This window comes from Strix aluco, chromosome 5 (genome assembly GCF_031877795.1).
Source record: "Strix aluco isolate bStrAlu1 chromosome 5, bStrAlu1.hap1, whole genome shotgun sequence".
In the NCBI taxonomy this organism is placed as follows: Eukaryota; Metazoa; Chordata; class Aves; order Strigiformes; family Strigidae; genus Strix; species Strix aluco.
The window spans coordinates 29731372-29756025 of record NC_133935.1 but is presented as its reverse complement, the minus strand read 5'-3'; the positions used below and the strand labels follow the sequence as shown (position 1 = coordinate 29756025).

The following is a 24654-nucleotide window of genomic DNA, read 5'->3' as shown; positions in this document are numbered from 1 at the left end:
TAATTTGTGCAAGTAAGGGTCTAATGAAGAATTACCTAGTGTCTTGGTAGCTGATAATAAGGTCAAGGCATTTACAGTTTTATGGGTGCTCTGCCACAGTTAAAGTACTAAAAAACCTTTTTCAAGACTCCACTCCCCTGGCACAGGGTTTCTGCCTTTCCTGCTATGCAAGCAATAAAGCAAAAAAAGATGGTGAAACCACTGGGCTGTGGTGAACAGTGCTGTGATTTCTGTCTGGCTCATGAGCGTTACTTTTTTGCAACTGTCACTTTCAGATTAATAGTTTAGTTGCCAGAGTTTTCAGCCTTTTTTTGAGTAAACATTCTGTGTTCTAGAAAAGTAGCTTCTGTTTGCATAGCACAAGCCTGATAAATGTGTAGCTTGTGCTGTCTCACCACTTCAAAATCCCATTTTGCTTTCAGGAGAAACAAGTAGTTTCTTGTTGCCTTTATTTCATTGCTCTGGGTCCAGGGGTTTCTGCCTTTCTGGAGCTGGGGCTCTCCTTGCCACTTCTGCCCAAGCCACCAGGCTGCTCTGCTGCTGGTAACTCTTAGGACCGCTGGAGCAGAGACAGATGAGCTGTTCTCGTGTCAGTTTTGCTGCTGTTGCTCAGAACCCAGGAGGCAGTTGTGAAACTCGAAAGAATTGCATTAATTTTGCTCCACTTTTCCCAGCATCATCAGGAAAACAGGCACGCTGCAGATCCAGGGAAAAGACTGCTTGTTCATGTTTCTGAGGTTATCTTTGCAACTGAAAGGACTCAACACTTCAGATTGAAGCTTGGATTCAGCAGGAATATATTCTCCAGCTGGGGAAGTACAGATGAACTCACTAAGCTAACAGTTCCTACCAGCAGAGTTTTAATCTGCAGGCTTTAGGTTTAGTTTGGCTGTCAAGAAACAATTGCTAATCAGGCCTCACTGATTGTTGTGTGTGGCAAAATGGCGAGTCTGTGATGTAAAATTAATTTGTTCTGGGGTCAGGTTAGATCAAAAAGAATTATTGGCTCTTTAAGCTTAAATTTAGTTTTATTTTTAAGAAAAGGGTAAGAGAACTTTTAGACCTTCCATAATATGTTACAGCTGTGACACTTCCTCCAGAGGACTGACTCTACTCCAGTCCTCTGTGACCTTTTGTAAGTTAATAGCACCTGCAGAGCTGATCGCTTCTTACTGGTGTCCTGGTTTATTGACAATTCCTTGTGTCTTTAAGATGTGTCTAGTTCAGCAACTTTCAAAATTTATCAAGTTGAGAGGTGTCAAAAAACCCAACAACCCTGAAGCCTGGCTGTTCTGCTAGTGCAGGAGTGTCACCTTTGCTCTTTCGTGATCTGCAAATGACTGTACTCTGTTTACCTTGTGACCTGAGACGGTATTGGTAGCTTGCAGTGTGTGGCAGACCTTACTATTGCAAATGCCAATGGAAAAGAACTTGTGTTAGTAAGGCTGGGAAATTAAAGAAGGGGAAAAATTTGAAGTAAAGATAAGGGGTTAAAGGCTTAGTGAATTTGACTGAGTTGTGACTTTCATCCTGTTAAATCCAGTTGTCTGGCACAGACACTATGACTGGGGTACAACCACAATGCTCACACATCCTGTGGAAGTGTGGAAGCCCATGTGTGAGATCATCAATACAGTTTGCATAAAATCACAATGTGTGTTGCAGAAAGCTGATGTACTATATTAGCTTCTAGGTTTTTTTCTCCCAACTCTAAAGCAAATCACAAGTACATGAGAAATGCCTTTCAGTGGTAAACAAAATAATGAAACATTGCAGTGTCAGCCTGATTTGATTTTGCAGGCTAGCGCTGCCTAACTCAATTTCTTTCCGAATGTCTGGTTGCATGTTGATATTGAAAGAGAAATGTAATTGGCAGGAGGGAGCCACGAGAGAGATGGAGTTATCTGAGGATTCCCTCTCCCACCAGGCTGCTGCCAGAAGGCAGGATCCCTCCGTGTTTGTGGGCAGGGTATTTATCTGTGTCAAACCTTCCCTCTCTCTTTTCACTTCCATTTTGTGAGAATAGTTCTGTGCTGTGCAGGCAGATTAGGAGATTGAGCTGTATCTCTAGTCTCAGCTGCCTTAAATCACCCACTACTAACAGGGGTTTTCTGTCTGGATGTTGCTTGACTGTCCTGTTCCAGCTGCAAGAGTTTAACACTTTCAATTCTTGCTCTGTTTAATTTTCGACAAAAGCAAACTCCGTATGGAATAATCATGCAGCAGGCCCCAGATTCACCATTAGTGACCTGTAAAATTGGCAGCAGTGGAGATTATTGGCGGGAGACGGTTTCCCTAGATGCTTCCTGCCTTTTCTTGGAGAGTTACGTTCAATTAGAGTAATGATACGCACAGCGGGGATTTTGCAAAGAGTTCAGTACTTGGTGGAAGTGCTGCTGTATGAAAGGCAGAGATATCTTTGGCCTTTTTGTGACCCTAATGCTCCAACTGCTAACCTCTTTCTAACCTCTGCTTTCTCCAAACTCTCGCTCTCCTAATGTAACCTTCTTTCACCTCTTCTTTTACTTTCTGATGCAATCATATTCTTCAGACATTTTTAGTTTGCAGTCTGTGGAGTTTGTCTTTCAAAAAACAAAGTGGAGATTGCTGGCTGTGGGTTTTTTTTTTTCCCCCTCCACTCAATTTTTTTGTTTCTTTCAGACCTCTTACATACTGTGGACTGTGCTCAGATTTCTGTAATCGTCTTTCTCTTCCTTTTCACACTCTTGTGATTTGCTTCTACTTATGAAACCATTCTGTTTCTAGAGGTGATTTCTGGGCATCCAGGTCCTTTGACTTCCGGAAATCCCACAAGGTTCGGTTTTGCCTCTTTTCTGCCACAGCCTTGTAGTGACTGTCCCTTTAGTTAGTCCCTGGTGTGAAGGACATTATCCTCAAAATAATGATTTCTTTTTCCTTTCTTCATTATAACTTTCTGCTTGTGTTCACTGCTCATGTCTTTAATATCTTCATTTATTCCTTATTCTCTGTGTGGAAATCTTTCTGGTTTCCAGGGTGTTGAGAGAGACTGGCACACAAGCATGTTTGAGGTACTGACCTCACAGGTGTGTGTAACAAGTACTGTTAAAAGTGTATCTGGAATGGTCTTTCAGGAGAACACCATAGCTCCTGATACAAGGTGGAGATTTATGGCACTTAGATATAAGTTGGTAAACTGTACTGTGTTGGGGAAACAATCACAGCACTTTCTTAAAATGTGTACTTACACTGGGGGAGAAAAGTACTAGCTGTGCATTTTCATCTTGAGGTTACTTGCTTTTAAATCAAGTTCACTGTTAAAACCCAAAAGCATCGGGTGGTGCTGTAGCTGTCGGTCTCCACTTGCTGATTCCAACTTCTGTGTCTTTCCCTCTGTTTCTGTATTTGTGGAGTTTTGTGCCTTACCTGCTTTGCTGGCTATTAGTATTTGAGAATAATGTACTTGCAGGGTGGTCAACCTAATTAATTACTCTTAATCCCCAAAAACTGGCTGCCAGAAGTTTTGTTGTCCTTGAAGCTCTCATACTGTGTGTGCTACTGTAGCTTTAGTGTGAGAGCCTGAGGAGAGGCTGGATGTTTTGTGACAAGTTTCCATGGAGAGTCCCATGGGCAGGTTTGAGGTAAAGAGAAAGAGAGGGAGGATGAATACAAACTTAAAATAGCATTGCTAGTCCCTGTATCGAAATATTAGCACCTTGCTTTTTAGCAGGAGTTGTGTTAAAAGTGTTCTTGTGTGAACTGTGAAACTGTGCCGGGGCTGTATAACCTGTGTAGGGCAGAAGACCTCTCTCTGGTAGGAGCTGGCCTGTTTAACCCAAATATCCCAGCACAAAGCCCAAAATATTTCAACAAAAGCTCTTTCTGATATCGATCATGGTCAGCTTCATGCCCAGAATATCTTTGCTTTTGACAATTTGGGATTGTTTTGCTGTGCTTTGTCAGGGTCTTCCCTTTGGGCATCTCTCTCCCCTCCCTTCTCCAAGAGCTGCTGCAAGGGCTGACTTAGGAGTTCTTCCTCACAAGTCATAATGAGAGATAGACTTAAAAACTGATCATGGAGGGCAGCTGCCTCCTTTCCTTCTCCTAGCGTTAGGCTGGGAGTTGCTTGTGAATGCACAGGGGTACCAGGGTGGAATTGATATAGGCTTTGTCTAGTTTAGTTTATCCTCCACCGAGAGAGAAAGATGCACGCATGGGGTATGTATGAGTGCCCTCTCCCCATTTTGAATAGGAGTCGGTGGAGGGAGAGTAACAGAAAACAAATTAAGAAACAGAAATAAACATTTAGGAAGTATAGTGAAGTATGTTAATTCCCACCACACTGCTAAAATAGAGATGAATCTGGGAATTTCATGGAGAAGTTCCGGATGTGTTGGAGGTTTGTATATTTCTGCAGAGCAGGGTGATGGGGTTGCCGGTAACACAACATCTGTAGGCTCGGAGTCCCTTCTGGGGTGAAGGAAGAAAGTCTAGAGGATTGATTTCCTGTTGGGAGTGTGTGAGGTATTGTTCAGGCTTACCGGGGTGTTTGAAGTTACACTGACTGCTTTTTAAATTCATATTGTTAGTATAGTTTTGAAAAGGAGAAAATTGGCACTTTTTCCCTAAACATTAGTAATAACATTTCTTCAGGACTGGTCAAGGTGGGCAGTGACTTCTGTAATTTTAAATTCTGTTCTGTTCAGTTTTCATGATGGTAAATGAAGCTTGCATATAAAAACTCTTTGGAAAATTACAGAAATCATACACAACTGAAATTACAGAGAGTAAGGTAGGATTATTTTATGCTTATTTTATGGCTTTGATTTCTTTTTTCTTTCTGCACAATTTGGCATACACAGTTGAAAATGAATTTTAGGTGTATTGGCTTACATGGAAAATGGGAAGTTAGCAGAATACTTTAATCTTAGTTCATTCTTCCCCCATTTCATGCAGGTTCTTGTCTTTGGCTGAGTTAAGACAGATGTATAATTCCTTGGTTTCTATTCCTTGTAACCGCTACATTCACTCTTTATTTTCTTGTCTTGCAGAACGAGCCTCTGACTTCAGGTTATCATGGATACCCAGCAAGAGACAATCAAGTAAGAGTCTGATTGCAGTAAATGTGCATGCACGCGTCTCTGTACACTTATGGATGTTTTGTTTGACGGCTTCCTGGCTGTCTTGCTATGGAGTGGAAATTGTTTTGTTCTATTGTGGAATGCTTGTGAAGATATATGTGGTAAATTGAATGGTTTTTATGGCCTCCATCAGTATATGGCAATGTGCCTGGTAAGGGGTTAAACATGATCCACATTACCAACAGCTCAGGAAATTCTTTATTCTTAAAAATGTTACAACTTAAAATCCCTGTCCTAAGCTCCCATTGTATCTCCTCAGTATTAATGAATGTAGATGTTCAAGTAGCAGTGCATGCTTGGCCCTGTTTTTATTCTTATTGCTGTAATTCTAGCATCTGGGGAGCAAAACAACATTGAGTTTTGTGAGTCTGCTTCGTGGTGGTGTAGGGAATGACATGTCTGTTTGGGTTGTTTCTAGTATCTGTGAACTTGTCTTGTATTCCTTTCAAGTCCTGCAGAGCCCCTGCCCCTTGCTCTTAGGATGTTCTCTTTCTATAGTGGTAAAAATTATACTGTTCAGTGCATTGCATATGTAAGCATTCTCTTGCCTCTTAGCAGAAGACAGAGAAATCCCAGTTGATGAATTTGTGCGACGGAAGGAAGAGATGTTTTGGAACAAATGAAACTTAATGGGTTGTAATATACAACTGCCACCCGTTAAATCTCCCTTCTTAGAATGAAGGTTTTTTCAGTGTTCTGCAGTGCTACTGCAAAGCAGAGTATGAACTAGTGTAACAGGAAATTAATATGCACAGAAAATCAATAATGCAGCACATTTCAGTAATGAGCAAATAACAAACCCAAAATCAAATTTTTTAATACTCTCAGGTACTGCTATATAAAGAAAGTGATTTTCATCATATCTTGATGAGCCTGGGTATATGTAGCAACAGCTTAACGGGAGATGTTTTTATGAAGGAAATGCAGCATAGTGCAGCCCCAGCGATTGAAGAGGTTGAATCTTTGGTTCTTGTAATGTGTGTATGAATTTCCATATAGGACAAAATTATTCAGAATGTCTACTGGGATCCATTAAACTGTTAACCAGCACAAATAAATATTACACATGGGATGCTGTGAGACTTGTGTTCTAAGTAAGGTATGCTAGGTTGAGAGGCAGAGCCAGCCCTGGATCCTTGAAGTGGTTCATACCTGCTTTCAGCTTTTCCATTCTGGTGGCACCCTCTGCACCCTATTTTGTACTTCACTGTACCTCTCCATTTGGGTGTGGTTTTGGGTGTCTTTGGGTGTTTCATTTTGGTGACTACCACTATGTCCCACTTCACAGGTTTCTTCTTTCTCATCCCTTAATAACTCTTCTGATCTGAAAGTCCAGCACTTCTGTTGCTGGCAGGTCACCAGATCAGCAGAGATGGGCACGGGAAGCTGTACAGCAGCCAGGGTGAGAAATGAGAATTGCAGCCTGGGCAGCCCTGAAGGGCTTTGTACCAGTGAGCACAAGAAGTACTGTGTATTAGCAAGTGTGCATATGTATTTCAAATAGCAGATGGCTTTATGGAAGTTTCTTAGTGGACAAACAACTTTAGTTTAACTCGGGTGTTTTCATTTTAGCAAATACTTGTAAAAGTCTTTTTTGGCTGTGTTTGTTCCCCCCCCCCCCCCCCCCCCCCCGTAGTATCTTGATCTGTGGTAAGTGTTTGTCCTTCTGTCTTGCTTCTGGCTGTGAAGCAGCTTAAATTCAGGTCTGGTTTTCACTAATGAGGTTTCAAGGCTTTTAGCTAATCTGATTGGGAGCCTCTAACATGATAGCAGCAGAGAAAGAAGTCTTCTGCTGCCACAGACTGGGGCTGGTGTGGGAGAGATGGCAATGGCTGATCCATCACCTGCCTTTCTCCACTGGGGAAGGAGGAAGGAAGTGGTGTGGGAATATGTGTGGCAATCCTGACCCTGTAGCAAAGTAATTATGAGATGCAGAAGCAATTGTGTTGGATTTCCTCAGATTAGGAGCTGGATTGAGCTGGTCAGTGTAAATCTCTGTATCTTGCTCTTTCCCATTGCAGTTCTTTATTGTAAATACTGTGCTTTGTACCACAATGTTTTCCGTAGCAGAAGTAGCAAAGCAGAGCTTTATTTTTAGGGCTTCTCATCGTGTGACCCCAGTAGTCCTGCTAGAAATTCTGTGGATGTAACTTGCCCTTTCTTTCACCTTATGTAGCATCCTACTCCTTCACTTGTTTGTATGGCCTTTTTGCTCCTTCAAGCTCCAAGTGCCATTAATTGCTGGCTGCAAACCTTTCTCACTATGTTGTTTTTACACCCTCTAGTGGTTAAATCATACCCAGATGTTTCAGATTATTGTAGTTTTTCTTTCTGCCAGTGGAAACGTGTGATTGGTTTGAGTCCTCACTTTGGCCATTTGGGAATGCTTAGGTCTACAGTACGAAGTTTATTTTGTATCCTTTCCCAAATATTTAAGCATCCTGTCATTCATGGGCAGCGGCAGCGAGGCAAATGAGATGGGTTCATGTTGGGCCCATGTTCCTCTTAATTCTGGTGTTGTGTGATTGCTTTATGATAACCCAGAGCTTTGAGTTGTTATGCAGCCCCCTCACCTGCCCTGCCAGAGCGCTGGCTTACTGAACTCTTTGTGATGACAGGGCCCAGGGAGCATGTGTGCTAAGTCATTACGGTGTAAGTTTGCCTGAAAAGAGAAGGCTTTCTGTGCTGAAGTGTTGCACTACTGGGTCTACCTTACAGCCATGTAAGGAGCTGGAGAGCTCTCTGGGACTGTTCTCAAGAATCCAAGGTTTGCTCTGTGGATGTCTAATGCACATACAGGAATGGCAGGATGCCCCTCCTTCTCCCCAGAGCGAGGCTGATGGCAGGGATGAAGCCCTCAGTAGAGGGGAAAATAAGGAAAGCATTAGTGTAACGTTGTTAACAGAGATGAGAACCAAGTCTTTTTGTGAGGAGAGCTTATTCCCTGGGGACTATTCAGTTCTTTCTTCCTCTGTTGGGTCTGCCAACAAAATGGTGTTTCTTTTTTTGTAACGTGAGCGCCTGCCTAAAATGCAGTGAACCAAGACTTCCTTGCTTCGTTTCCCAAGCTGTGACAAACAGCTCTGAGGTACTATGAGTTGGTCTCAACATGGAAAATGACTGGTACAGCTATACTGATACAACTTTTACATATAGATAAACTCATCAAGAATAAATACTCTGCTTCCAGAAAGCTATTCTGTGCAAACTGTGCCGGCTCATCTTATATATGGCCAAGGCCCATGTCATATTGCTGTAGTGCTTTTCATGTCCAAGTGTATTAGACATGATATCTGACATTTGAGTGCTGAACACTGGTGCTTCTGTGGCAGAATTTGGCAGCTGCACAGAATAATTTTCTTCCCCAACAGGAAGCAAAATGAGCAAGAACACCTTGTTTAGCTGCCACTGAATGAAAGAGAGGAGTTTATGGAAGCAGGAGGTAATTGTACACACCAGAACTGGGTCAGGATGTTGGACCTATTACACCTCTTCTGTTATGGAAAGTGATTCTCAGCTATCACAACGGGTTAGGATGTTGGTTTGAAGCCTCTTTTAAAAGCTTGTACTTCCGTGAGTACAATTCCTAAATCAAACTGGGCCATTGGCTCGGTACTAATGTGGTGGAAACATCGTCACCTATCACAAGTGACACTTCCTTCAAGAGCTTAATTTTGGTGTCTGGTTTTCCATCTGTGTGCACTCCCCTCCCCAGGGCTGCAGGCTGGTCTGGGTGAACTGAACAGCAGTGGTGGCAGTCTGTGAGAACAGGAAGCCTCCCCTGTTGCTTTTTTTACCTTGTTTGTTTTCTTTGCCCAGTCCCTCCTGATGTGGGGAGTTCGGCAAGGAAGCCCTTCATCCTGAGATGTGAAGGGTGTGTGTGAGCTCCCATGGGGAGGCAGGACAGCAGCTCACTGGGCTTCCTGTCGGAGCTGGTTGTGCAGAAGCACCGCTGCTCCCGTCAGGGGTCTCTCTGTAGCGAGCAGCAGGGATCTCAGCAGAGAGTTCGGAGGGGGAAACCTCTGTTCTCTCATCTGTGTGGTCTGAGGTTCCTTCGCCTATCATCTTCTCAGTCATGTGGATGGAGCATGAATTTGGGGATATTGCCCCAACTTGATTAGCAACTGAGTGGTTCAGTATGGATTAGGATATCCACAAAAATCTCTTGATTTAGTATTAACAGACTGAGATGCTCTTGTCATAAAACAAATAAAAAGTGACCTTTGGAGAAAAATGGTTTGGCCACTTGTTTGTTTTTATTTGTACCATGATAGCACCAGCCGCAGTCTCTCCAGTGCCTGACTTCATCAGTCTTGGAACAAAGATTCCCTTTCTTAAGAGTTTAAATCTGTAAGTAGTGTTCCTGAAAAGCATTTTGGTTTTTAATTTTCCTGCTTGTAACTGACCGTGAAAATAAACCCTCCAGTGTGTATGCTAACTGGTTCAGTAACTGGTGAGATTGTGGCAGTGGAAGTGTTAAGTTATTCGGGAGCTAGAAAGGAGGGTTGTTTTGTGGGTTTTTGGTTTGTTTGTTGCTTACACTTTTGGTTTGAATAGAGTGTGTTTAATACAAATGCTTAAACTGAGGGACAGAGGGAGATTCTAGGAAGGCCTTAAATAAAGTTTTTTGGCACCTTCTTGAATGAATAGCCAGGACAAAGGTCAGGAAGGTCTGAGATCCTCCATGTGAAATGGAGAAGACCGACCAGGCTTGGTGTCCTGGTGCTTCTGAGGAGTGCCTCTTTGCTTGAAAGCAAACAACCGAAAATTTGGGATGGGACTAAGCTAATGAGGGCAAACTGTTCTAAACATCTTCCTTATGTTTAAAATGAGGTGGATTAGGGTTAAGACTGCCAAACCTACTGCTTCCTGGCTTCGACAGCCTCTCTTCAGGCAAGCAGTGAAATGTTTCCACTGTGTACGAGATAGGTCAGTAACAGAAAATCCTTTTGGTCCTAACTGCAGTGTCCCATAGAAAATAATGAGCTTCACTTCAGAGAATGCAGTCTGGGCAAAAATGTCCAACATATTTAGGAAATGGGAAGCATCTTGTGAGGCAGCCGCAAACAGAGGTGTGGTGTTCAAGGGTGTGTGGTGGGATAACTGCTGGGGGGGTTACTGCTTAGCATTTAAGCTGTGAAGGGTGTGGGACAGTTAAGATGTGTTATGAAAAGGCATTTAACACTGCAGGAGGGGAGGAGTCTGAGAAATCTGATTTCGTCTAACACTGCTTATAACTCAGCACATTCAGAAGGTAAAAAAGTGTTGATAGAGTGGAGAGAGTTGAGTTAAAAGTGATGTAAATCATGATATCTGAGAAGGAAATTAGAGCAGAGTGTTTAGCTAAAAATTGAAGATGGAGTTGGTTACAGACTGAAATTCAAACCGTCAAGGATGAGTTGGAAGAGGTGAGGTAAGATCCACTGAGACTAAGCTAGTTATACTTCTCCCCTGAATCCAGAACTGTCCTGGTAAGACACTTGGTTGATCACTTGAAGTGCAAAGAAGTGGTTCCTTATTTCCTCAAGCCCATACTACATCACTAAGAAACTGCAGGAAAGGTTCGGGAATGGGGATTAGAAAAAATTGTAATGCACACACCAGTAAATAACCAAGCTTGTTATAAACCTGCTTTCTGAAATTTCACTCTGAACCAAGTTGCTGTGCTTATATTGGCCACATTCCCCCAAATCTCTCCTTTCCTTTCTGTTTAGCTAATTTCCTACCATCAAACCCCTTAAATAATACAGGAAGCATGGTGTCTTGCAGTTGACACAAGTCTTGCAAACAGATCACTTAGGCCGTATATTTATTTCCCTTTTCCCTCATGTCTGCTGCCTTTCTAGTCTCTCCGAATACAAGGGAGGGAATCATTGCCTTACAGAACCTTGAATACCTTTCACAAACACCTCCAGTGAGCTCCATACCAATGCATGCCATGCTGTTACTGAGTAACAAGAGAAAAAATAACCACTTGGAGAAAAGTTCTATGAGAAGAAGTAGTTAAAGAGCGCATCTAATTCAGATACCTGGGAAGACTTCCTGACAATAAGCTCCTTCAGTCCTATAAACAGCTTCTCAAGGGAAATACCGATTACCTTGCTGATGAATAGCCTGGCCAAAGCTCTGGGGTTGTAAGGCGTTGGCAGGAAATGGGCTGGATGATGTAATGCGAATTCCTTTCATGTTTGCGTCCTCTGATTCAAGCAATTTCTCATCTCTGCTTGGGGTTAAAGAGAGGAGATGTGAGTCATCCTTGGGAGAGGACCAGGAGACCACTTTTTCTTCTGTGATGTATATTTTGACTGTTGAAGTGTTACCTGAAGTCTGGAAGAGTCTTGGCTCCCAAGTCCCCCAGTTACTTTGGCAAGAGGGACAGCATCTTGTTTAGGTTTCCCCTTCTCAGTGATTAACAAACATGCCACACTCCCTAGCATTTGTATAGAAGTAGTCTGTAGAATGATCGATTGAAAGACCAAAACCAAATGGTGTAGAGAAAACAGCCTGTTGATGGATATTATATATCCTATTGAGGACATGAAAATGGCTCTTTTGGGTCAGGCAGAAGGTCTCTGCCTTCCAGTGTTCTGGCTTTGACAGTGTCTAATAGCAAGTACTTAAAGGAGAGGGAGCACTGCCAAGATTTGGTGATACTTCCCCTCCTCCGTACTCTTGAAGCAATCCTGTGGCTTTGGGATTTCCTGGCTGTAGATTTTTTTTTTTTTTGAAAGTCACCTGCGATAGATTCTTTATTGAATTTGTCTAAATGGTTTTTGAGCCTGTCTGAATCTTTGTCATCTGCAACATCCTGTGGCGTGTCCCCTGCTTTAGGTATGTTTTATGAGGAAAAAGTTCTTCTGTGCAAAATGAACTTGAAACCAAAGTGGGTTTAAAGCCCTCGGGTGAGGGAGGGCCTTGGGGTCCTCAGCTTGCATGTTGTGCTGTCATTGCACAAGTGAGGATTTTCATCTTAACTGGAAGGGAAAAAAAGCCAACCAAAAAACCAAAACCAAAACGAACAAAAAGCCAGAAGAATATTGAAGTAGTTTGTGTGCATTCAGGTTTTTTTTTTTTCCTGAAGGATTGTAATACCTTTGCAAAATGTGTTTCTGTACACCCATAAGTACCCATGCAAGTTGCCGATGGACAGGTGGGGTTCTTGGAACGCGCTGCTGCAGCGTGGCAGGGGCTCAGCTCTCCGCATTGGCCTTCGGGTCCTGCCCTGGTGTGTAACCGGGAGAGCGCGGAGAGGCGGCGGCGGGGGGCGCAGGGTAAGCGTGGCTGCGCGGAGCGGCCCGCCGGGAGCCTCTGGGGCCGCCGGGCCCGGGACGCTCTGGCGGCGGGCTGCCAGGAGAGGGCAGCCGGCGCACGGCCAGTGCTCGCCGCCCCGCCCCGCCGGCGCTGGGGCCCGGCTGGAGGCGCGGTGCGGGGCGACCGCCTCCTCTTCCTACCCGCAGCGTCCCTCTTGGGCTGTCCCTTGGCATAAGCCTCTGGCCGTGGCCCTAGGGCGGAAAGGGATAAAGCCGTAGGGAGGGAGGGGAAAGAGGGTTCGGCCTCTTGTGTCCCGCAGGCACAAGAACGGCCGTCCTCGACGAGGGAAGTTTTGTTTGGAGGGCTGGGGAGAGGATGTGTCACTGCCTGAACCCGGTACAGGGAGCATCCAGGGAGGGCTGAGAAAGGCCCTGCTGGCCCTCCATGGGGCCTGCTTAGGCATTTGATTCTTTGAAGAGGCACGGAGGGAAAGGTTTTTGTACTGCAAGTCTTCGCTGTTCCAAAATGTCTCAGGGGTGAGCAGAGGGGAAAATACAGGAGGGATGTTTGAGGAGGAGTGCTGATAATAGAGTTGCTCTTAGAGGGGAGTCTGAGCGGGCAATCTCTAGTGCTTTCCTGGCTTGAGAAGGCTTCTGGCCTGAACTTGTTCTATCAAAAGGCACGTGTGCTGCACAGCACTGCTTCTGCTCAGAGGGCAGTGCAAGATGGATGCACACCAATGGTGAGGGCTCAGGGATGTCCTCCTTCAGGCCTGTAAAGGCTGTGCTTGAGTCATCCTTTGTCTCCAGTGTGTATTCTGCATCTCATGAAATCTCACAGCTTTCAAGTGAATGAAGGGAGTGTGTGTGAATAAATACTATTCTTCCATCCTAATTTTTTTTTAAAGGAGGCTAGAGATCCCAAGAAATACAACTGGTCAGTGTAGTTACAGAACCTGGAAGGATGCTGAAAAAGATTAGATGCTTATGGTCAGATCCTTTACTAAAGGAAATTAAGGTAACAACAGACATACATTGCTGACTTTTAAGGATTGATCATGTCAGATCAGTTCAATTTTCTCCTCTGACATGGCAGCAGGCCTGGCAGATGGAGAAAGCTACTGGCTTTGGACCTAGTCCTGCATGACCTTTACATAAACTAGACAAATAAAAGGTGAAATTAAGAAGGGGCTGAGCACCTCATCGGAAGACCATGTTTGGAGTAATTATACCATGCTTTTCTCTGTGTGTGTGATCTGGAGTCTTAACATGGTCTACCCTGGTTGCTCTGCTCTTCTGTACTGTTCATCAAACATCAGGGTAATGAAATAATGACTGAATGTATATACGTGGAGGGGCTGGCAGCCTTTGAAAGGTAGGATTAGATGTCAGAAAGATCATAGTAAATTGCAGAAACAGCCTGAAATCCACAAATTAAACAAATCCAAGGTGTATTAACAAAAGGAACTGTGTAGACAGTATAAAATAGAGAGTACCTGGCTAAGCAGTAATATCGAAGGAATATGAGTATGTGGTGCTGGTTTTTTGTGATCTTGAAAACCTGGAATGCATTTCCAGGTGTGTCGAGTAACTGTAGAAGGTATTTATCCTTCACAGCTGAGCACAGCAAGTGGAGCAGCGTACCTAGTTTTAGGCACTTCAGGAGAGGTACAGGCAGAATCTGGAAAAAGTCCAGGGAACAACAAGAAAAGGATGCTCAGAGAGCCTGACATAGGAGGAAAAAATTGAGCTTGGTTTTTTGTTTTTTTTTTTTTAAAAAAGAGTAAAGAAGTAGGGAGGATGGGGATTGATTATTTACTATGTCCATTGAAGGCAGCTTAATCGAGGAAGGCTTAAATTGGGTATTATGGGGTAAAACAACATTTTCTGATTGAATGTATTGAAGCACTGGAACAGCAATTTAGGGGATCAGAATTCCTGTTTCTAGGAGTCTGTAATAACAAGTTAGGCAATTCCTGATGGATGTTTGTCTAAACATGCTCTGTGCTGCCTTTGAGCACGGAGGACTTCTTGTCTCCCCTGCCCTGTACTTCTGTTATTCTGTGACAGTCAAAAGCCAGTTGTTACCCTCTACATAATTCTACAGCCACATGACTGCTGTTGTCTCCGGTCCTTCTCTTCTTTTTTTGGTGTGTCTAAATTGTAAGATAGGAGGCTCCTCTGCTGCTTTATGATCTTAAGAGTGCCAGAGATCCTTTCTTTGTGACAGCTGCATCATAGCTCTGTTTCTTCCTGAGCTTGCTTATTACTCAAAGGGTGCAGGGTGTTCAGCATCTCTGAGTCAGTCCTTCCCTCTGTCTCACAGTAATAACGTGTATCATGTATGAACCTTGGAGCTGTTTGATATCTTGATTTTCCCCTTAAGCTCTCTGGCCAGATCTCCATTTCAAACTTGATTAGAGGAGATTTTTTTGTTCGGGTTTTTTTTGTGTATGTGTGTTTTGGTTTTTTTTTTTGGTTTTGGTTTTTTTTTTAAATTAACATAAACACCTCCTTGCTACCCTATCTGCAACTCCGGCTGCATGAAGAAAGGATTGAGAGAATTCAGCAGGAGCATTTCCTCAGTCTGGGCAGGGAGTGTGCTTCTGCCTGCCTGTGGTTGGGATCTGCTGTGGGAGGGCAGCCTGTGTTCGCTACACTGAGTACGGTTACTGCTTCACTGCCCTGCTCGTGCCGGCCGCTGCAGCAGGACCCTGAGTAAATGAATGGGATGGCTTTCTGTTCTGCTGACTTCTCCTGCATGGTGAGTGAGCAGCTCTGCATCGGCTGGGGAAGGATGCTGCGTGCGAGCAGACTACCTCAGCAAGCTATGCAGATGCTCCCGAGAATAGCTGGTGGATAGAAGATGGTTTCATTCTTCTCAATGTTAAGGGAGAGGTATTTCCAGCAGTAGAATAATGTTGCTAGGAGCAGGCTTTTGCCAGATGGTTTCAGCTCCCCCGAGGCTTTGGGATGTGAAAGGGAAAGGGCCAGGAACGCACTTTTGATTCATTCCATTAGTAGATTAATCGGCACTGTCCTGGCTTAATAAGTCTCTTAGATTTCCCAGTAGAAATGGCACATGTAATTCTGCCCAGGTCATGCTCTGCACACCTGTGTTGAAGCTTTCACAGCAAGAAGCTATGCTGCTGCAGGCCATGTCTGCAAAACAAGGTGGGGGCGGGGGGCAGGTTTTTTTGGTGGGGGGAGAAGTGAGAAAATCTTTTTAGTAAGTACTGCTAAATAATGCTAGTGGAAGCAAGTTGCTTTGTGAGAACATGCTTGAATTCTTCTGCCATTTTGGTGGGGGGGGATGTATTTCAAAATCTTGCAGTGGTAATTTGATGTTATGAAGCTTTTTTTGTTTTAAAAGAAACTTCATTCTATATTAATTGCTGGCTAGATTGCGTTTTCCAGGAAGTCTGTGATTAGAGGACAAGGGTCCTCTTCCTGATAAAGGTCAGAGACTGCTGTCTCCAGAGGCTGGCAATAAAATGAAGAGAACTCTCTCACCAATTTTAGCTGAAAACCTGAGCAGATCCTGTGCTGCTATGTACTTGGAGGGCTGTCCCCCATGACCTCTCTCTTCCCGCTTCTCGCCTCTCTTTCCTCAGGCCAGCCGATTGTTGGGGAGTGGGTTTAGTTGAACACACAGGAGAAGGTTTGTAGCTCTTGGCAGTTTTAGCAGGAAACTACGTTTTTAACTCTTTTGGTGCCTGTGGATTGTGATGAGCTGCGCTCTGATGTCACGGCAGCACTGAGCTGTGCTTGCTGCTGGGCCTAATAAAGGTTTACCAGTAGTATTGGATCTGATGAGACCCCTTGAAATTCCTTCACAGTTGGATTTTATTGAGGAGAGACTTCAGGTACTGCCATCAAACACATCCACACCTTTTCTGGTCCACTGTTCCTGACACACCGGGAGAGCATGGCCTGCACTTTCTTACAAGGTCAAGAGGACAGCAGTGGCTAATGTTGGCAGTGGTTTGATCGTCATCTTTATTTCTGGGGCACCTGTCACTGTGTCTCCTTGCCATGGTCTCCCTAAGCTAAAACAGTGCTCCTTAGTTCCAAGTGCTTGGAGAACATCTTGTTTTCCAACCATTTATGGCAGCTAGCTCCAATCCTTTTCAGGGTCTGGAGAAAGACTGACAGGGGCCAAAGGAGTAAATGTCATGAGACTCTGGAGCTTTCTGTTGAAAGCTGAGATAGAGATATTTTACATCCCGCGGTATATGTAGCCGGATTTAGGCTCTTTGGTATTTCCAGTAGAATGGCATTTCAGAACTGGGAGCTGAACTCTTGACAGCAGCGCTGTCCCCAGTTGCTGCCAACTTCACCCCAGACAGAGAACTGCTGTATTTCTTGAGCAGCTGCTGCTGTGGAGCAGAGCACAGGAAGAGTGGTAGTCTCTGAAATAATTTGAAATATACTGGCACAATAGACAGATAGAGCCAGCCCTCTGAATTTCACTCAAGAATTAATCTAATCACTGTGTAATATGTTCTTACTGGTCTATCCTACCTAAAGGGCAAACTTAACTACATTAGGCACAATTTGGAGCATTTGATTTCCTTCAGACTTAGAATTAGGATACAGCTGACTATCCATGTACATATTTTGAGGTTTCTGGGCGTCTCTAATCCAGTTTGTAGTGACATTAGCATTAGATAACCATAGTGAGGCCTTTATCTGAAAGGAAACATGCATTCTTCAGGTCACACAAGGCTGAAAAAAGATTGTTCTGGTCACTGTTGCTTTCTGGGAATTTGAGAACAGGTAGGAATCTAATATATTGTTGCTGGTCGCTTTGTTATCAAAGCGAGTAGCTTCTCTAGCAGGTACAGTAGTTGTTAGACAGTATGGCTACGTTTCAAAGCTTAAATATGGATTAAGATGAGAATATAGGACCTAGGGCACAATAACTGCACATGTTGACTGGCCATAGTTAACTTCATACCATTCATCTCATCTAAACTAAATGTAAGGGAGCTGCTACTCATTCAATTTGTCTGTTTTAGGGATTGGAAGATTAAGGAAGTTGTAGTCAATCTCTAATGGAGGAGTCTGGTTTTGCCAGGATTTGATCAGACAAGGCATCGGAATGGAATTTACAGTACTGTTGGTTTATTTTGTTGTTTGTGGGTTGGTTTTGGGTTTTTTGTTATGGCAGGTATGGGGAAAAGAAGGGAAGGTGCAACAGCCTTAATACGAGCTCAGCTGAAGGTGTTTGAGGGTCACAGTATGTTTGTACCCCACAGATTGCAGTGATGCTGAAAACCAGATTTATAGCTGGTCTACTCCTATGAGAGCCAAGATCCTCCTGATTCAAGTACATCAGCTGACACAAGTGCCAAGAAATACATCTGAATTTGTTGGAACATCCCATGTTACAAACTCTGGGTGTTTCCAGTACTCATGGCATGTGAGATCTGCAGAATGGCAAAATTCTCTCTTAAGAGATAGAGGTAGGTGTATTATCTGCTGCCTTCTTGGAAGTCCCATATTAAATATATGCACTAAAAAGACTTTGAAGAATGGACTCTCTTTTGCTTATAAAGCAGAAAACAGGTAGGACAGTTAGTCTTTACATAACATGCTTTTCTAAATTGTTTTATTCTCATAATTCCCTGAGGAACCAGGCAGATGGAGGTTGCTGTTTGCAGCCACGAACCTAATCCAGCTAGATGGTGATGGCACAGGTATGGTTAAGGACAGCTTTGCTCAAAATGAGATCAGAAGCAGAATTGCTTTTCTGACAACTGACCTTTGCTGATCATTGTGAATTGAAGTTGGGGATATTGTATTCTATAACTGAATTTTTCCAGTAGCATTTCTGTCCTCTAGAAATCTTCCTCTGTATTGTAGATCTATTTATGCCTCTTGTCTTATGCTTTATTAATGCCTTTTACATTTGAACAGTCTGCTGTTCCTTCATGTGGTTTGACAACTGCCAATACCCCTGTTGAAATATTTTGCTTTTAGTTCTGTTAATGGTGATTTCGCCTGGATTTTCTTACTAGCATTACGTAATGGAAGTATGTGCAGTCTCTTGACATCTGTATTTGGTCTCTTTCCACCCACCCTTACTTATCACAGGTTGATGCTGTGTTCCACCAAAGTCTTTTAGCAATTTAGTTTTGTTGTTTCTTGGGAGACGTCATTCAGTGTTTATCAGTGTTACCTCTTCATTAGCTGGAGTCATTTCTTTCTTTATTGATTGTATACTTGTGCCATTTCTCATACTGAAGCTATATTTCAGGCATTCAGCTGTTTTGTCTTCATTAGGTACATAAAGCTTCTAGGTAATGTCATGGATTATTTTTCTTCTCAGTGTGTCAAATGAAAGAATGTTATTTCAATAAAAGAAATAAAGCAGCTGGGACAGTAAGGATAAAAAGAAATGTGTACAACATAGTATTTGTTAAGCTGATTTCTCCCCTCTCATAGGTGTATTTGCAGTCTGCTTCTGGGGTTTATTAGTCTTTGAGTCTTTCTAAGTTGGAGAGAATGCATTTTATACTCCTAAAAAGGGATGTTAAAACCCACTTTTCAAACCAGGTGATACAGGATAGAATTTTATTCCTGTCTCTAGCAACTTTACTATCCCAGGATTTGTAAACTGCTTTCTATGCCGTAGTAAATTAGATCCCAGCAGTACAGGGCCTCTGTAGATAAATATAGTAGCCATTATAGCTTGATACAGTTGTATTGCCTAGGAAATTACTACTGTTATTGAAAAGGAATTTGCTCAGGGCAAGAGGGTATCCATTACTTCCTGAATAACTCGCTAACATTGTTAACCTTCCTTTGCGAGAACAAGCCAGGAGGAGTCCCTTTCTGTAGGATAGTATTGTTCTCCATCTGTGTTCTCCTTTATCAGCAGCAGACCTGAGCCAAAGTTTCAGTATATTAATAAAGCCCTGTGTGGTTCAGGGAAGAGAACTACGCCCTGTCTTCTCCTTTCCCCACTGTTGCAATACTCTCATCTTCATATCCTTTCTTAATTTGCTGGGTTGTTGCCGTGCTGATGAATCGCCGATGTCGTACACCCACTTCACATGGTAAGCATGGAGACAAAAAATGGTGTAATGATGCTGTAGCTCCATTGATGAGTCATTTGGCAAGGTTCTCTCTTGCCACCTGAAGTCTCATACCTTGAATAGGATAACACTTGGATACCATCACTATAGTTGGTATAGCTTCCTTTGTGGACTATAAAGAGATGAGTTGTTGATGTAGGAGCTGAGTTGCATTTTTTTATTTATGACTTTCCCTTCAAAATCAGCAACCAAATAAATACCCTCTTTAGCACTGACAAATAAGTCTAGAGCATAGAGAATCTTTCTGTCCTTTATCGGTTCAACTGGATATTGTACTCCTGATTTGACACTAAAACCAGACTTTTGCTGGAGTTTGCTATGTAATACTTTCTGCTACTTCATGGAAAAATTGAAGGGAGATCAAACTTTGTTCTCTGGACATTACTAGTGAAGATATTAAGGCAGCTATTAGTTAACTAAACTTTAAAAAATAATAGATATGTAAATACCGGTGTTAGAGCTTATTGTGATCCCCTTTTTGCAAGTATCTAAATGTATTTGATATATGCCAGTTCAGTATGGACTTAAGACTAGGTCCAGGTGTGTTAGAATGGAGAAGATACAGCTTGAAAATCAAGCCTGGGGTGGCAGCACAGCTGCAGAGATACTTCTGCAGACCTTAAGCTTGCTAGCTTCTCCTCAGAAGGTATAGCATGTTTGCTATATCCTTAGAGCTGTTGCATCACCATTTTGTTTCTGCAGATGAATGCCCAAACCTGTATACTGCAGCTGTAAGAATTCCTTACATCTAAACGTTTGCATGCTCTTGAATGTTTAACTTTGAATTCTCTGGCTTCACAGTTTACTTCTGTTGACGTGGGTGTTCTCAGTTTTAATTTAAAAGTGTATTTTTGGCTGGGAACACATTTTCAGCAAAGTACCTTTCCTGGTTACTGAGCTTATTGTGGTTCTCTTGAAGGGTTGACAGTGCCTTCCAGAATAGTGCTCTTGAGTGTACTTGTGAGGAGAGGAAAATCCCAAACAAAGTCTAAAAAGCTTTTCTTGGTACCTGTTTCTTTTTTTTTTTTTTAATTGCTACCTACTTGAACAATAAGCCTGTGAATTGAGACCTTCTGCAGTTTATTTAAGGACTTAAATTTAATTACTGTGTGAAGTCAGTAGCAGGACAGTTCCTGAAAGTTGTTGGTTTTGTTTGCATGTCAGGGTGTTTCATTGTTTCGGGCTTTTTGCTTTCTGTGGAAGATAAACTAGCCCTTGATAGGTTGCTTTTAAATAAGTAATCTCTTTTCAGAAGCTTCTTGCCGCATAGCTGAACCATACCTGCAGGAGAGAGAATAGGGAATCCAGTTTTCCAGTAATGAAATGGGCTGCTCTGTATAACAAAATGGCTTTTTTTCTTCTAATATGCCAATGTTTGGCTTATTTGCTTGGCAAAACATCTAAAAGGGATTGTGGTGTTTTTCTGTGTGATTTATTGTATGTGCTTTGTATTCTTGCCTCCTTTCACAAACAGGATAATGCAGAAAGAGGCTTCCTGGAGTCCTTTTGGATGTTGAGAGGAAATCTACCTTGTGGTTCAGAAATTCTGATAATCAGAGATAATGCCAGAATCCTGAGCAGAGGGAGTCTTTGCAAATGAGCAGTACTCTGCCACCAGGGTAGTCTCCAGTGGCACCCAAAGGAGTAAACCAACCTCAAAGAAGATCCTCTTATCTCCATAGGAACTGCATGTGTGTCCAGGGCTGCCTTCTGTGCCTCTCCCCAGATAGCTCCCAGCCCCATCTCTACTCTTATTTAAAAAAAAAAAACCCAAACAAGCAACAAACAAAACAAAAATTGACAAACCAAACCAAATAAAAAACCAAGACACAAGGCATGCCCAAATCCTGCAACTAGTGGGAGTCTGATTCCCCTGTTCGCTTGCTGGGATGTTCTGCCAGAGTCAGATAAGCTGTGGAAAGCAGCCATTGCACTGGAGAAACTTCCCTCTGAGCATCACAGAGCATGTCTCCCTTCCCATCTCTAGTCAGACCTTTTGCAGATGGTTCTTGAAGTGTGTATTGTGGTGGGACAATGATCAAGTCTTCATCCTCAGTCTGAATCCAACTTCTGTATAAAATGTGAAAGTTCGGTCTGACACTTGGGTGTGAGAGCAGTTGTTTTCCTTTGGTTTGAAGTGAAATTTCCCTCTTCAACCTGCCCAAACACAGAGTACCTCCCCTCCCACTTTTCAGCCGAGGAAAACTGCATAGTGAAGAGGAACACAAAGATTCAATAGCACTTATTAACTGTAAAATAATTTAATCTTATTTTAGAGTTCAGGCTGGTTTTAAAAATTATTTTACAGTTTTGTTTTACAGGAGAGATTGTCAAGAAGTTGTCTTAAACATCAGGAGTAGATATTTTTATGATCAGTGTTTTTCATTCATGTATCTCTCAGATGCGTTCAGATGCACAATTTAATGTGCTCTCCCCTACCTGAGGCCTTCCACTTGCATCTTTGTTCTGCAAACCTCCCGTTATCAGAGCCCACTTCGTTTTTCACTTTTGCTCAGCATTGGGATGTTATTTTAGCTCTCATTAGTGGAAGAGTTCCAACCTGAATGCTTCTAGGAAAATTCAGATGCTGTGAAAATTGGTATTGGTGCCTTCACTGGTAGCACTGCTTTCCTGATGCAGTCTTCTGGTGTTGAGAGAGGTGTAATCTTTTGGTCTAGCTTAGCTAACAGCAGCAGGGCTTTAATAAGATGGGCTCCAACAAACACCAGCATTTGGGGATGTCGTTGCATCACAGTTGTACTTTTGGCCTTGCAGCAGGTTTAATGTTAGTGCTGTAGTTAGGGCTTATTAGAGCTGCAAATGCAGGTCATGCAGTTCAATGCAGACTGCAGGCCTTCCTGAGTGTCCACATCTGAGTATGTTCACAGCTGTAGTTTGGTTAAAACCCATTTGTTATCTGGTTACATCCCTTCTGTTTGTAAGCTCAAGCTAGATAAGACAACAACAGTGCTGTTTGTTGGGTAGCTGTTGGAACATCTTCCTTAGTTACTGTTGGAATGGAAAGCATTTTGTTATCACAGACTGCAACAGCTGACTTTTCTCCAAATATAGAACAGAAATACGTATTGAATGCTTTGGCTCTTCAGTACTGCGAATGTTTCTACCTTTTCCCTGCAGGTTGATACAATTGCTGGGGTTGCCATTCTTAAGAAGCTTTGAAAAACTCATTATCACCTTCCAGCTTTGGCTGTGGATTTTGCCTCCTGTCATTAGGATTCCCTTGTAAATTGTATTTTTTCCTTTCCTAATTTCCTTTCTATTTCCTTCTCTCAGCTTTTATTTTTTTTCACTTGCCAGAATATACACAACTGTTCAAGTGTGGGGATGTGACAGGGAAGCCCAATAAGCAATCTGTCTGTCCAGAAAAAATATGCCAGTGTACCTCTGGTCCCACTTAAGTGCTGAATATGTACGTAGATACACTGGTGTGGCCTCTGTTTTCCTTCCATATATCCAAATGCAATTGTCACAATCATTTTTATGTAAGCTACCGCTAATTTCTATTTTTATGATTGATTGCTCTTTTCTGTCAAGATGGAATCTAATATCGAATTGCTCATTTTCAGTGTAACACTTCTTGAATTAAGAAATTGTTTTCTGTAATTTAGAAATTTCGAGGGTGTTCTTTGGCATTAGCCCCCTGACGCCTCCTGTGAGTGTCATTGCGTTTGAAATTCCTGGTGATCAGAGGGGTTTTTTCCCTCTGTTATGATGAGGTGCTTAGCTAGCCACTCATCCTGCATGCTATCTAATGTGATTTCAGTAGTGTGTAGCAGACACAGCAGCTCGTACCCTGTCTTGAGCTTTATCTGTTAGAATGTTAATCCATGAGCATTTGAAATCATATGCCTCTGAGACACAATCGGCTAGAAACAGATAATGTCAGTTTGAAACTGTGCTGTACCTATTCCCCGTTTGCCCACTCAGATCTTTCCTAAATAGGCTAGAACTTTTTGTGAAGGATTTTTTTTTAAGCATTTGGCTTATTTGAAATTTACATACTAGCAGTATTTTTGGATTGAATTTATGCACATAACCGAACAGCCACAATTCTTATATGTAATTATGGCTTTTGATACTGGTACAGAAGCAAGTAGATTTTCTGTTTTACCAGTGCCTCTTATGTTGCCAAGTATATTGATATAATATTAAATAGGTAGTTACTTGCTCCCTTTTTTCTCTTCCCCTTTTGTTGCTTGCTAAGACCTTCCTTACCTCTCTAACAAGCATTAATACCTTTGCAGATTGCTTTCTTCCCCTTTCACTTTGATTTGCACAACAGCCTCTCATCAGAGAAGACGGACCAATGGTTCACTAGGCTACAGCTCTCTGAACATTTTTTTCTCTTAACTTGGTATATATTTTAAAATCTTCTTATTTCTGCTTTTAATCCTTTTTGAGACATGAAAGATCCCTGAGAGATCATGTGTATTTCCACACACAGCAGCCTTCCAAGTTCCTTGACATGTATTCTGTAAAGCCCTGTTAGGATTAGGACAGCATTTGCAGAGGATCCTAGCTACCTGTTTCAGAAGCCTGTCTTAGTCATGTCTGTCTTTGTTTTTCTGGAATTTGACTCATTAACATACTGTTGTCCTCTTGCTACTTACAGAATATTTTGTGGGTTTTTAGGATAAATTTTCCAGAAAATATAACGTCTTCTATTTGGTATCTTTTACGTACCAGCTAATGTAGTTGAAAATCTATATAATCTGAATAAAAGCTTAAAGAAGGCCTCATAGCTCAACTAGTTCTTTTCCCTCCCTGCATAATTATATTGGTCAACAGTGGCAAATGAATTTCGAGCCAGTATTTGGATGATTTGAGGAGGGTTCATAGGTCTTGTTTCGCTTTGGAGGTTGAATGTCATCTGTCCAACTGTGGAGTTGCTGGGATGATTTGTAATGAGTCTCAGCTGTTGAAATTAAGTAACAGCCTTATTCTGACAGTTTTTATTTTGTCTCCCATGGAAGAGTGGCCTAAAGGATGAGAGAGCCTGGGGAAGAAGGGGGAGAATTTTTTTCCTTATTAATATTTTTTTTTTTTTTATTAGGGAGCTGTTGGTCACTCTTCAGCTTAGTTTTAAGCACTCATCTTTTTCAAGTCCTTTATGGAAATATATACAAAGTAGGATTTATTTGGGTTTGCTCACCTGGTCAA

The 24654-nt window shown here is 42.5% G+C and overlaps 1 protein-coding gene across 12 annotated transcripts in view; it reads left to right on the top strand.

Moving 5' to 3' along the window:
* Nucleotides 1-24654, top strand: part of RBFOX2 (RNA binding fox-1 homolog 2) — a 176512-nt gene that overhangs the window by 32915 nt on the left and 118943 nt on the right. For all 12 annotated transcript variants that reach the window (XR_012623518.1, XR_012623520.1, XR_012623519.1 and 9 more), the window contains exon 2: nucleotides 5031-5081. Coding sequence is in view for 9 of the 12 variants with exons in the window: in XM_074826533.1 (XP_074682634.1) it covers nucleotides 5031-5081 (51 nt within the window). In the remaining 3 variants the exon portion in view is untranslated. The remainder of the gene's footprint in view (nucleotides 1-5030; nucleotides 5082-24654) is intronic.